Source organism: Crinia signifera, chromosome 1 (genome assembly GCF_055691185.1).
Source record: "Crinia signifera chromosome 1, ASM5569118v1, whole genome shotgun sequence".
NCBI classification, from domain to species: domain Eukaryota; kingdom Metazoa; phylum Chordata; class Amphibia; order Anura; family Myobatrachidae; genus Crinia; species Crinia signifera.
This window is the reverse complement of record NC_139217.1, coordinates 158941583-158954517: the sequence shown is the minus strand read 5'-3', so window position 1 is coordinate 158954517 and position 12935 is coordinate 158941583. Positions and strand designations below refer to the sequence as shown.

At 42.7% G+C, this 12935-nt stretch overlaps 1 protein-coding gene across 7 annotated transcripts in view; it reads left to right on the top strand.

Annotated features, from left to right (window-relative positions):
* Nucleotides 1–12935, top strand: part of PSD3 (pleckstrin and Sec7 domain containing 3) — a 525478-nt gene that overhangs the window by 455322 nt on the left and 57221 nt on the right. For all 7 annotated transcript variants that reach the window (XM_083175230.1, XM_083175238.1, XM_083175249.1 and 4 more), the window contains one exon: nt 1959–2155. In XM_083175230.1, the coding sequence (XP_083031356.1) occupies nt 1959–2155 (197 nt within the window). The remainder of the gene's footprint in view (nt 1–1958; nt 2156–12935) is intronic.

The following is a 12935-nucleotide window of genomic DNA, read 5'->3' as shown; positions in this document are numbered from 1 at the left end:
AAAAAGATACACATAATAATCAGATAATACAGAGATCTTGGTTGCATATATCTGCAGATATAAAGCTAAGCCCCAGGCCGTACGTCAAGGCGTCTCTGTGCCACTGGGGGTCCCTAATAATGGGTATGTACTAATATTGATGGTTGTGGTGGCTGGCATAAGGTCAGTAGTTTTCTTCTTCGAGATCCATTATCCCCTGCATTCATTGAACAGGGTTTTGCATTAGCACAAAGTAAATCAGGCTTTTTGGGTGCCTGTAATTACAGCTATTTTGCATGCAACTCAGAATCAGTCCCCAGAAGTCCAGCCTCGTGCTTCCTTAGAACATTCTCTAATTAAACTTTTCTGATTTCTCCCTAAAATACTACTTTGTTTGTTCTGACTTATGATGTATATTCATACTTGCCTACCTTATCTTTTTCCTCTCCAAAGAAGAGATACATATGAGTGGCAATGGGGGTGTGGCCAGGCTAGTTGCATCATTAGGCGCCGTTCCCCACAGAAAAATTGCCAAGATTTGCGAATATTTGCATAGAGGTGGGGACAAGATGTGACTGGGCCTTGCGACATTCTTGAGGACCCTGCGATTCCCTTTATTAAACTTGTCATTCTGCCTATTTAATTAGGAAGACGGTGAGAGTGTTGGCCCCTTTTGCTGGGCTGCAGGGGACAACTCAAAAGGTCAGGTGTCTTCCTCTGATTCTGGGAGAGAAGGCAATGATGCTTATCTTAGCAGTGAAAGGAACATTGCATACTTTCCAACTGTCCCAATTACGGCGGGACAGTCCTGCTACTTGTACACTGTCCCACTATCTCACCCATGGGCTGCAGTGTCCTGCAGATCTACCCCTCTCATGGCTCTGCCCTCTTTTCGGACTGAGCACACCTCAGGTATGGCAGATTTTAATTAAGTCCAAAGTTGGGAGGTACAGTATGATATTGTGAATTCCTTTACTATATACATCTACATTCATAAAACTTGGGGCTTATTTGATTAGCATTAATTAAACTTTGGCTTAGGGTAGACATGTACTTATCTGATGGAGTTTTTGTGTTGGATATTGTTTTTATCCCCAAGAATGCATTCTCCCACCCTCATTTCTCATTTTAATAACATTTCTCTGCAAAATGAAACCTGTTGTTGCATTGCTCAGCAAAAGTAAGCATGTGTACTGCGCCAGATAATCATTAGGAAATCTCTTACTGGGAGGTCTTGCTGCTTTAGCTGGAACCAAATGTCAAATATGTATTTTGGTAGTTTTAAATAAAATCAACATATTTAAGTTAAAAGTTGGAATGGTTCATGAGAATGGCATGTTAAATTAACAAACCTAATGAGCACGTTAATAACATTGCTTTCGTCTTGTATAATTAGAACACTATACGACGTAAGGTATACATAATATACAAGGCACTGCGGAAAGAAGCCAACACAGCAAGTCACTGCTTCATAGACATGTCAGCCTGAAGTACCAGGTCATTAAGCAATTTACTGACAATTACACTATGAACTCACCAGCAGTGACTCAATGAAAAGCTACATTTGAATACTGTTTTGTTAGATAGTGTAACTACATGGTCTGCTTCACTAAGCCTTTCCGAAATAAACTACCAGGGCATGATGTCCATAAGTATCTGTAGAAGGTGTTGATTGTATGTATTGCATTTAACAGCACTAGAACTGTAAATCATAATAGCATCAGTGGTAAAACACAGTAGGGGGGATGTTCCTGTCCATAGTTTTCACGATTCCCTAGGGAACCCAGTTCAAACAGAACCTCTGCCAGGCAGTTGTAAAGGACCGCAGTCCGTGCTAGTGCTAATGTAGTATTGACAAATATCTGATGATAGCCAAAACCTTTTTGTGGTACATTTGTTTAATATTTTCTATATTTTCTAGCCTTAATTAAAATATTATGCATATTTTATTTAAATAAATGTATTATTTTCCCCTATAGAGATGATGTTGACGCTATGAAGAAATCGCCGTCAGACAACACCGATGACAAAGCCAATGGTACTCAGTCAAAGGGTGTTAGTCGGATTGGAAGCAGCAGCAACCCATTCCTAGACATTCCCCATGACCCAAATGCTGCAGTGTACAAGGCTGGTTTCCTTGCACGCAAAATCCATGCTGATATGGATGGGAAAAAAAGTAAGACTTTTATATTTATTATACCGTAGGTTAGTAGAAACGTGTTCCAGATACACTTGGGAGCTGCATATTTGTGTATATAAGCAGGCCTGCCTGTTAAAACGTTCTGTATAAAATGGAACGTTTTTTTTTTTTGCAATTGGCAAGAAATAAAGCATTTGGTGTGAAATACTTTGGCTATACTTTTTATTTGTACTGTTTGCAAAGTGAAATTTAGAAGATAAAATGCAGCAGCATTATACACATTCCAGTTGCTGTAAAGGCAGCCAAATATTATGCTAATACAGGCAATAGTTTATGTTGCTAAAGGTAGCCAGGGAACCTTGCTGACATACTGCATAACCCACATTCATAAACTGGCAGAGATTTTCTCTGCACCTGATTGTAAATGCTCACCCAGATGAGCCAATGCTCTTGCTGCATACATACTAGATGCAATATCATATGCCCATGCAGTACCACATAGAGATTGTTTAGTTTTTTATCCTGGTCCTTTTCTTACCTAAATGTTTTGCTTGATTCCACATGTATGTACTTCATACTTGCCTACTTTAACTCTCCTCTCTGGGAGAAGCCCGGAGAGGAGACTGACGGCATCACTTCTGGGGGCAGGGCCGGATGAAGAAGTCATCAAACCCCTGCCCCAGTGCTGGAAATCCCCCCGATTTCAGGGACCCTGTGGAGGGGGTGGGGCTAAATGGCGCTAATTGCATATTTAGCCCCATCCCCTCCTCGCGAAAAGCCACAAATCGTGGTAATTCAACAAGGCGGCTGGGCAGCTGCCAGGGATATGTGGAGAGTGTGGCAGAATCAGGATTGCCCACCTTTCCAGGGGGGCCAGGAGGGGGGCCCGATTTCCGGGACCCTCCCGGTCAACCCGGGAGGGTAATCAACCCTGATCTTCTTGTCAGAATGAGTTCTAATATTTTGTCCATATAATTTGAGCTTGTTGCATTATGTATTGCTGGCTCTGCTATTGATTTGCATACATACGCCAAACAGAAAATAAGTTTATCCATTGTAAAATGAGTGCTAACACTGTAGCGTCCCTTGTACTATGGTACTTTTTTGGGAGTTTTGACATTCATATTATTCACCCACAACAATGCAGTGATGCACGAATAATCCAAAAAGCTTTTCTTTAATGTACCACAAATGAAAAAGCTATTTTCAACTGACAGCTTTACCAAATTAAATTAACTGTGGGCGCTTACTTGTATTCATGGATGAATTCATCTAGATAAAACTGATTCCTAAAGTCTATGCATTATAATGATCTCTGGCCTTGTAAGGATGTGGTTAGTGCATACTGTACATCCAAGCTGAAGATTTCTTTTAATCTCAATCAGTAATTCATTCATCTCTACAAAACACATTGATTTTTTTTATCACATTATTTTTAAGAGTAAGATTACATTTAGTTAAAGTGGTTAGCAAACATTTTTTTTGTAGGTGATCATATTTAGCAGTTCAAGAGATCACTAAATGGAGCATCTAGGGAATTTCTTGTGGAAAAAATCTTGGCTCCTTACTCCGTGGTGACTGCAACAATTAGCCATCCAGTTTATATACTGTGCAGTCAGCGCTGAGTCAGGACAAGCAAAGAGCATTACTAAATGTTTAAAGGAGAAGTTTGCTTGCTGGTAAATCTCCAGGGGTTCCCGGGCCATTCATTCAATCCCAAAATGTAACAAATCGACCATTCTAATTACCTTGCACAGTTTTGTGTTGTCCACACAGATGGATACTCTGATTAGTATTCCATCCTATATGTCATTAATGAATATATTAAACAGTAGAGGCAGTAGACCAAGCCCTTTGGTACCACACACAGCTTGAGAATGCCCCATTTATAACCTTTCTCTGTTCTCTATCCTTTACGCAGTAAATTTAGAAGGTATTGTGTGCCGAGTTGTGACACTGCTTACTGGACTTAATGTTATTTTCTCTATGTAGTTTTCAGTCAGTAGCATCCCAACAACCTACACAGCCCTGCAATAGCAGATGTATCATGGTGAAGGGACTAATCAATAAATTGCTCATTTTGGCTTTTATAGTGGTGTGAGCGGGAGCCTTACTAGTGTAAAGGAGCTTAGAGACTCACCTTTAATATCATTATGGAAAAAGAACATACTGTAGTTAGAGTTTGGGATATTTATTCTGTGGAACACATGACTAGCTTTCTACAAGACTCCTCCACGGACTTTCCATATTCATGAGTCCCCAGTGTTTATCTAATACCTCCCTCTAGATGTGGACATGCTATTACTACGTCTGGCTTGCTACCTAACATTTGTGTGGTGGCATTAAGCTGAACCAGCCCCCTACCCTTTTCTGACTACTCTCTTCTCACTCTCCTTTCTCTTCCATGTTCTTCATGGGTAGCCACTCCACTCCATTTACTGTACTTTGCCTTTTCTCTTCCAGTTTCTTATTCTCATATATATTCTGCACTCAACCATACCTTAAAAAAATTGGATGAGGCTACCTACTTATGTACACATAAACTATTGATGGTCCTTGTAAGTCTAAGGTTCTTGCTTTCTATGTAGTACCAGTTGTCTATTATGGAACTCTGCTTAGGTCATTTGACTATTGTTTCTCATTTAATTAATAATATTTTCTTTAAACAATATATATATACACACTGCTCAAAAAAGTAAAGGGAACACTAACATAACACATCCTAGATCTAAATGAATTAAATATTCTTATTACATAGTTGAATGTGCTGACAACAAAATCACACAAAAAATATCAATGGAAATCAATTTTATTAACCCATGGAGTCACCCTCAAAATTAAAGTGGAAAAACACACTGCAGGCTGATCCAACTTTGATGTAATGTCCTTAAAACAAGTCAAAATGAGGCTCAGTAGTGTGTGTGTCTTCAAGTGCCTGTATGACCTCCCTGCAACGCCTGGGCATGCTCCTGATGAGGTGGCAGATGGTCTCCTGAGGGATCTCCTCCCAGACCTGGACTAAAGCATCCCCCAACTCCTGGACAGTCTTTGGTGCAACATGGCATTGGTGAATGGAGCGAGACATGATGTCCTAGATGTGCTCAATTGGATTCAGGTCTGGGGAATGGGCGAGCCAGTCCATAGCATCAATGTCTTCATCTTGCAGGAACTGCTGACGCACTCCAGCCACATGAGGTCTAGCATTGTCTTGCATTAGAAGGATCCCAGGGCCAAATGCACAAGCATATGGTCTCACAAGGGATCTGAGGATCTCGGTACCTAATGGCAGTCAGGCTACCTCTGGAGAGCACATGGAGGGCTGTGCTGCCCCCCAAAGAAATGCCACCCCACAACCTTACAGACCCACTGCTAAACCGTTATGCTGGAGGATGTTCCAGGCAGCAGAAAGTTCTCCTTGGCGTCTCCAGACTCTGAACAGGACATGTGGGGTATTTTAGAGTTCTGCACACATTGTTATATTAATGCCCTGGAATTAGTGGGCAACATGCCATTGCGTGTTCATTGACACCAGTGGGGGTGCTATCCCAAACGTTCTGAACAGGAAAAATGACAAGAGAAAAGGGTTTGTGGTGGATGCACTCCTTATAGACAATTTGAGAATTCTGGGGTATATTACTTTTTACTATTTTACTTAAAAGTAGTGGGTGCTCCTTTTATCTATTGAGTATGAAGTGGATAAGGAGACAGCCACTAGTAGCGAAATAAGAGTCTAAAAATGACATTAACATACACACATGTAGTGATATTAGGAAGAAAAAAATGTGATTTAAAGATTTAAAATGTAGGCAGACTCCACATGTCTTTCACGTGCTCAGTGTGAACCTGCTTTCATCTGTGAAGAGCACAGGGCGCTAGTGGCGAATTTGCCAATCTTGGGTTTCTCTGGCAAATGCCAAACATACTGCACGGTGTTGGGCTGTAAGCACAACCACCACCTGTGGATGTTGGGCCCTCATTCACCCTCATGGAGTTTGTTTCTGACCGTTTGATTAGACACATACACATTTGTGGCCTGCTGGAGGTCATTTTGCAGGATTCTGGCAGTGCTCCCCTTGTTCTTCCTTGCACAAAGTTGGAGGTTGCGCTTCTGCTTCTGGGTCCCTCCTACGGCCTCCTCCATGTCTCCTGATGTACTGGCCTGTCTCCTGGTAGTGCCTCCATGCTCTGGACACTACGCTGACAGACACAGCAAACCTTGCCACAGCTCGCATTGATGTGCCATCCTGGATGAGCTGCACTACCTGAGCCACTTATGTGGGTTGTAGACTCCGTCTCATGCTACCACTAGAGTGTAAACAACGCCAGCTTTCAAAAGTGACCAAAACATCAGCCAGAAAGCATAGGAGCTGAAAAGTGGTATGTTGCCACCACCTGCAGAACAGTGCCTTTATTGGGGGGTCTTGCTAATTGCCTATACTTTCCACCTGTTGTCTATTCCATTTGCACAACAGCATGTGAAATTGATTGTCAATCAGTGTTGCTTCCTAAGTGGACAGTTTGATTTCACACAAGTTTGATTGACTTGGAGTTACATTGTGTTGTTTAAGTGTTCCCTTTATATTTTTGAGCAATGTATATATAGTGTTCCTTCTAGGAACTAGGGTGGGCAGGGCGCAGCGTAATAGTAATATATATAGTTCTATTCAGCCTGGCATTCGTCCTCAGCGTGGTCAAACACCTGGGTGCCTCCGGGATCGATCGTCTGCCGCTCTCTCTCTCTCTCTCTCTCTCTCTCTCTCTCTCTCTCTCTCTCTCTCTCTCTCTATCTATCTATCTATCTATCTATCTATCTATATATATATATATATATATATATATATATAAAATGATCCATGGTGGACCGGCACTCCAATTGCAGGAAGTAGCTTACACCGGTGCCCCACAGCTTCAAACAAGCATTAGCATAGGGGTGGGTAGGTGTGGCACCCGATTCTCTCATGCATAAAAAAGACGACAGGACTATGTCGACGTGTCGTGACGTCTTTTTTATGCATGAGAGAACCGAGTGCCGCACCTACCTACCCTAGTGGGAACCGAGTGCCGGCTCTCCATCTGACTGAGACGCGCGTGAGTGTCACGCGCGTCTCAGTTTCCGTGCAGCGGGGCGACGGGACCCGGTCCATCTCCGCTTTAGGGAGACAGACAGGGTTAGGGGGGGAGGCGGTAGGGGGGAAACTGATTGAATTAATAATGATTGATAATTCTGGAGTTAAATCCCTCGTGACGCATGCACAGATGGCTCCTGGGTCCTAAACCTGGAAATCCCCACACTGCACAGGACTGCTCTCATATAGGCCCTTATTCTGGTTGGTGCGGTAATATCCGCGTGCGTTCGTGTTTTGTGTCTGCGCATGTGCAGAGGCGTCTCTGCGCATGTGCGAGCGGGACGCACGGCCACATTCCACATGAAATGTGTACACTACAAACATGGGGTGGAGAGGGGTTTGAAGGGCTGTTTGGGCTCATTACCATATATTTACACCCCGCGTTGCATGGGCGTTTCATGGGCGTTCCCATGCAAACGCTGGGCGTACGTATGGTAATGCGGCCGTGACGCACGTGTAGGGGGCGGACATATGACATTGCCGGATGTCAGCTGCCCGCCCAGATCCCTGCTTTTGCACGGAGAAATGCCCGTGTGGTCTGAGGTTGCGGGAGCTGCCTGGCCACTCGGTCCTGCATTCGATGGTCTGCGACCATCGAATGATGGGGGAGGTTCCCTGAGATGGAGGAGGTGTATTCATGAGACATACACGTGCGGTCCGTTCGGACAGCTTCTTACCGCGTTCGGACGGAGTTGGCGATCCGTATGGAAGGCGGGGTTTAGGACGCACGGGGCTGGCCGCATATTCGGATCCGGCCGCACCGATCAGAATAAGGGACATGGGGGGTTATTCTAGTCCATTCTTTCTGACAAAATCCTTCTTAGATGGACAAAACCATGTGCACTGCGGGTGGGGCAGATGTAACTTGTGCAGAGAGAATTAGATTTGGGTGAGTTATTTTGTTTCTGTGCAGGGAAAATACTGACTGCATGATTTTACACTTCAATATAGATCTCACTTTGAAGAAAAACCCCACCCAAATCTAATTCTCTCTGCACAAGTTACATCTGCCCCACCCGCAGTGCACATGGTTTTGTCCATCTAGGAAGGATTTTGTCAGAAAGAATGGACTAGAATAACCCCCATAGAGAGCTATCCTTTGCTGAAATATGTATCCATACGGTATTAGTAAACACTGATATGCATACAATGCAGGGCAGCATGCATCACATTCACAGTGCAATCTTGGGGTGATGCAGATAGGGCTGATGCGGATGTGACTATGCATTCACTTGCATAGCGTATTTTACATTACATTGCATGTGCACGATAAAGCAAGAATGCAGAGCCATTTTCATTGACTGTTATGATGTCCTCATGCAAATTCAGACCTGCCTTGCAACTATTTGCAAATACTCTTATTTAGAGAAATGTCTTTTGCTCCTTCTATTTCTATGTTATATAATGCCCTTTAACAACCTTGTTCCTCCTCTCTTATGTAGTGTAGTTCAAATTATACCACACAGTGGCCCCAGTTCATCTTATGTCAGATATGAATGCCTTCATTTCCCATTATGCCATGTTTAATGCTGTCTGTAGGCATTGTGCCAAACAGTGTCACCATTTCTCATTATGTTACATTATAGTGCCCCAGTTCATATTATGCCAAAATATAGTGCTCTAATTTCATATTATGCCACACTTGTGGCTCTTCGGGGAGGAGGGGGCTAAGATTAGTCAATCTCTATTATTTTAGACCCTCCCCAAAGAGCCGCGAATGTCAGTATTTGACCAGCAAAGGAGGGGGCTGCAGGAGGGCCAGATAAATGCTGGAGGCTTGCCCACCCTTCCAGGGAGCCAGGAGTGGGACCCAAATATCTGAAGCCTCCCGACCATTCCAGCTGGGTGGGAAAGATTGGCACCCCTGCACCCACTATATCTATCCCTATGTAGTCAGTGGCTCAGTGTAGAGCTTTCGGATTACTGTTAGCAGTAAGATATGGAACAGAACCAGGCACTAATCATTCTATACTGGTTTCTTCACTGCCAGCAAATACAGTACAGCATCACCACTGTTTGTTTTTCGTAGGCCTTGTTCTGCATTAACATTGTGGATACGCTGAATGAGCTGGACAGCTACTGAGCATTTGTTTGGTTCTCTGACCTGTATTATATTAAACATTTATAGTAAAGAAATGTCATTTCAGTCGACAAGGAATTATTTTGCTCTAGGCAAATACAGAACAATACTGCAAGCTTAGTACAGCTTTAAAAAGCTATAGAGTAGACCTATTTACCGATGTTAGATATTTATACAACAGTAATTATATTCTTGAGATGCAATGCAAATAATGAAACATGTATTGCGTTGTTTGATATGGCCTTTAAGGATAAAGTTATATTCCACTATCCCGAATCATATCCATTCATTTTCACATCCCAGAACAATATGGACAGCTACTGTATGTTCTTTCATTTAGTGACTTCTGGATCATCTTTTCTTCATGTAATTGCTTGGACATTTCTGATTAGACACACATTTTGTTTTTGAAGCCCTTCAACACAGAGGGGATTATGGTGAATATTGTTCACATTTAACATACTTTTTTCACTGAGATCCAAATACAAGATGTACAGTATACTAGTGTACAAAAAATGACTGATACTGAATGTTACACACATTACCACAACTGTGTTTGAGAAACTGATAAAACATAACCATGCCTTTAATAAATACATTCCTGCACATTATAAATACAACTAAAAACAGTGACCTTGGTGCATTCAATTAGCAGTTGTTTAAATGTGGTGGGGTGGAGTGGGTGTTAAGTGTGAGATACACAAAAAGAACAAAGAAAAAAAACACTGCTTGTGCTTCACTGACCTATTAAAAAATAGAATATGACTAGGTTAATCAAACAGTTTTAATAAAAACATTACATATAAGTAACAATAATTATATTTGTGCATAAATAAAAAGCCTTGATGCATTTTAAGAGCATTTAGAGGTATACTGCACCTCAATAGGACCAGGTCAGGGTATGGAAAAGGTCCTGGTCTAATATCCAGCTTGGGGGTTATGTTCAGGTGAAATTGTATCCGTACTTGTACTGCGTTTGAAATTAGGCCAGGGCATTAAATGATGGAAAAAAGCAAATCCCTCGCTGAATGCAGGTAACGGTACCTGCATTGGTAAAGTCCTGAGTATTCAGTCCAGGTCCTGGATGTATATTAGAGGTGGATGACCAGCTCAGTCAAGGTAATAGCAAGCTTAATGCGTTTATACATGGAAGTGCCCACGTCTGATGAAGAAGTGGGTTCTTTCACGTTGAAAAGTGTTGAGCTTTGCCATATCTTAAGAAGAGGTGGGCAAGCTCAACACAGAGTGCTGGGGAACCAGAGTGAGCCGGGTCCCCAGCACTTATAGCGAAGACCTCTCTGCCCAGCCCTGACTGGCTGAAAGCGTCTCCATGGAAATGCCTACAGCCAATGAATTCACATTGGCTGCGGGGGGGGGGGGGGGCAGCAGAGGGAACCCCATGTTTTTTTTCCATGTATTTGGGGAACCAGGAGGGCTCAATGAGCCCGGGGCTGCTTACGCTCAGGAGGAGGCATCTAGGTAAAAAAAACTTAACTTTAGAACACTTTTTTGTGCAGAACCATGCACAGGTCACATTGATGACCATTGGTGAAACTCACTAGGCCGGACTTGGTCTATTTGTTTTGTGATTTTTGGTAGTTTTAAAAAGTTAAAATTTAGCGATTTTGATGTTTTCTATGATAAAACTTTTGGATGCGATTTTGAATGTGCAACTTTTTAGAGAGGTGAAAACGTGCAAATTTTACCTCAATTCTTAAGTTTTTGTCCAAAAAATCGCACATGTCTAAAAATCGCACCCTATTACATTTCTCCCATAGGGTCCAATTTATAAGCATTTTCCACTATGTGGATGATTAAAGCTGGACCATTTGGTTAAATAGTGGCTATGTATGATTAGGCTATGTTGATTGGTATGCTTGGAAATTTTTCGGGCTCAGCTGCGCTGCCGCAGCGGGCTGTCACAGAAAATTTCCGGGCATACCATTACTATCAAGGTGTGCACCAGTGGTGCCTGCAGCTGTGCACCACTGGCACATAACCCCCCACCTCCTCTTCCCTACCCTCCTGTCGCTCCCCCTCTCTGCTCGTACGCCGGATCTCCCCTGCCACCATTAGTGCAGGGAGCAGGCGGCAGGCTCGGCTTGGGATGTTTGGGGCAGCTTGGGGGGACTAGAGGGCGCTCAGGAGTTCAGGTGCCTGAGTCCTCCCGAGCCACCGCGAACATCCCTGAGCCTGCCGCCTGTGGGGACTGGTGGCTGGGGCAACGGCAGGGCAGCTCCGGTGTACAAACGCTGGAGCAGAGGTGATGGGGGGACCCTACTTTCTGTAGTGGGTTTTGCTGGGGCAGGACAAACCTGCCCTAGTAGGTTTATCCTGCCCCAACAAAACCCACCACTCAAAGGGTTAAAGCACCCTTTCTTATGTTGTAGAAAGTGGTTCTCTTCTCATCCCTATCATATCTGTTTTCGTCACCAATTTCCTAAGATTGCGGCCCCTCTTATAACATGGCATATTATCCATCTCAAACAGATTAAATAATCACTAATTCCACTAATTCCATTATTAGGTACATTAAAGTAATTCACCCAGGGTAACTTTTTTACAGTCAGCATTTACATTTATTCTGCAAAAGTTGTTCCCTGGGAACAGCAAGTGTTCTCTTATTAGCATCTAGCAAAGTGTTGAGTGCATAACCTTTAGATACATATTTCTACAACGTAACAACATGGATGGAAACTAGTAGCATGAAAATCATTTTTCTAGCCGTAAACTGGCTTAATGTACAGAGGTGTGCAAATAGCAATCTCATTTAAGGCCCGATTCAGACCTGTACAAATTTTTGGCTATGCATCGCTGTTCATACACAGGGTGATTGATACCCTGTGACCACTTGGGGGCGATGACGAGTTTATTTATTATAACCCTCCAACTGGGTCATAATAATAGCATCATAAACTGTTCATTCTTCCCTGTCCAGACAAGAATCAGGTCATCTACAGTGTGTATATATATATATATATATATATGCATAAAAAGCTATCAGAGTGGACACTAAGGGGTCACTGAAAAAAATAAAGGCATTGGCATACATTGGTGCAAATATGGACCCCATCGCACAGCCCGCTCATTGGAGATAAAATCCTCCATCATACAGTAAATAGTTTTTAGTCAGAATTATCTTCAATAATTCCAGTATAAAGCCAACATCAGGAACCTTGTAAAAATAGTAATTGGTTATAAGTCCACTGAATTCCCCTATCCCTACTTCATTAGGGATAGCCCCTATATAGGCTAGAATCATCTATACTACACAGATAGCTCCCCTTAGGGATATTCTTAACCGTCAGTAATCGATTTATAAATTATGCAGTCTCCAAGATGTATTTAGGATGGCCCACTATACATGACATAAGAGCAAATCAAGATACACAGAAGTAGGTTGAAATAACGACCCAAGGGCAGCAATCATAGGGATCTTATGTATCTTAGGAAGGATATATAGGATGTCACAGGATGTTTAGGACACAAGTCAGCTTTGTGATCAACAAAAGATTTCAAAGTCGACACAAGCTCATTCATAAATATCGCTATGGGATCACCCACTGATCTCCTATATACCTTTCCATTCAATATTTGTCATTCAATCTCA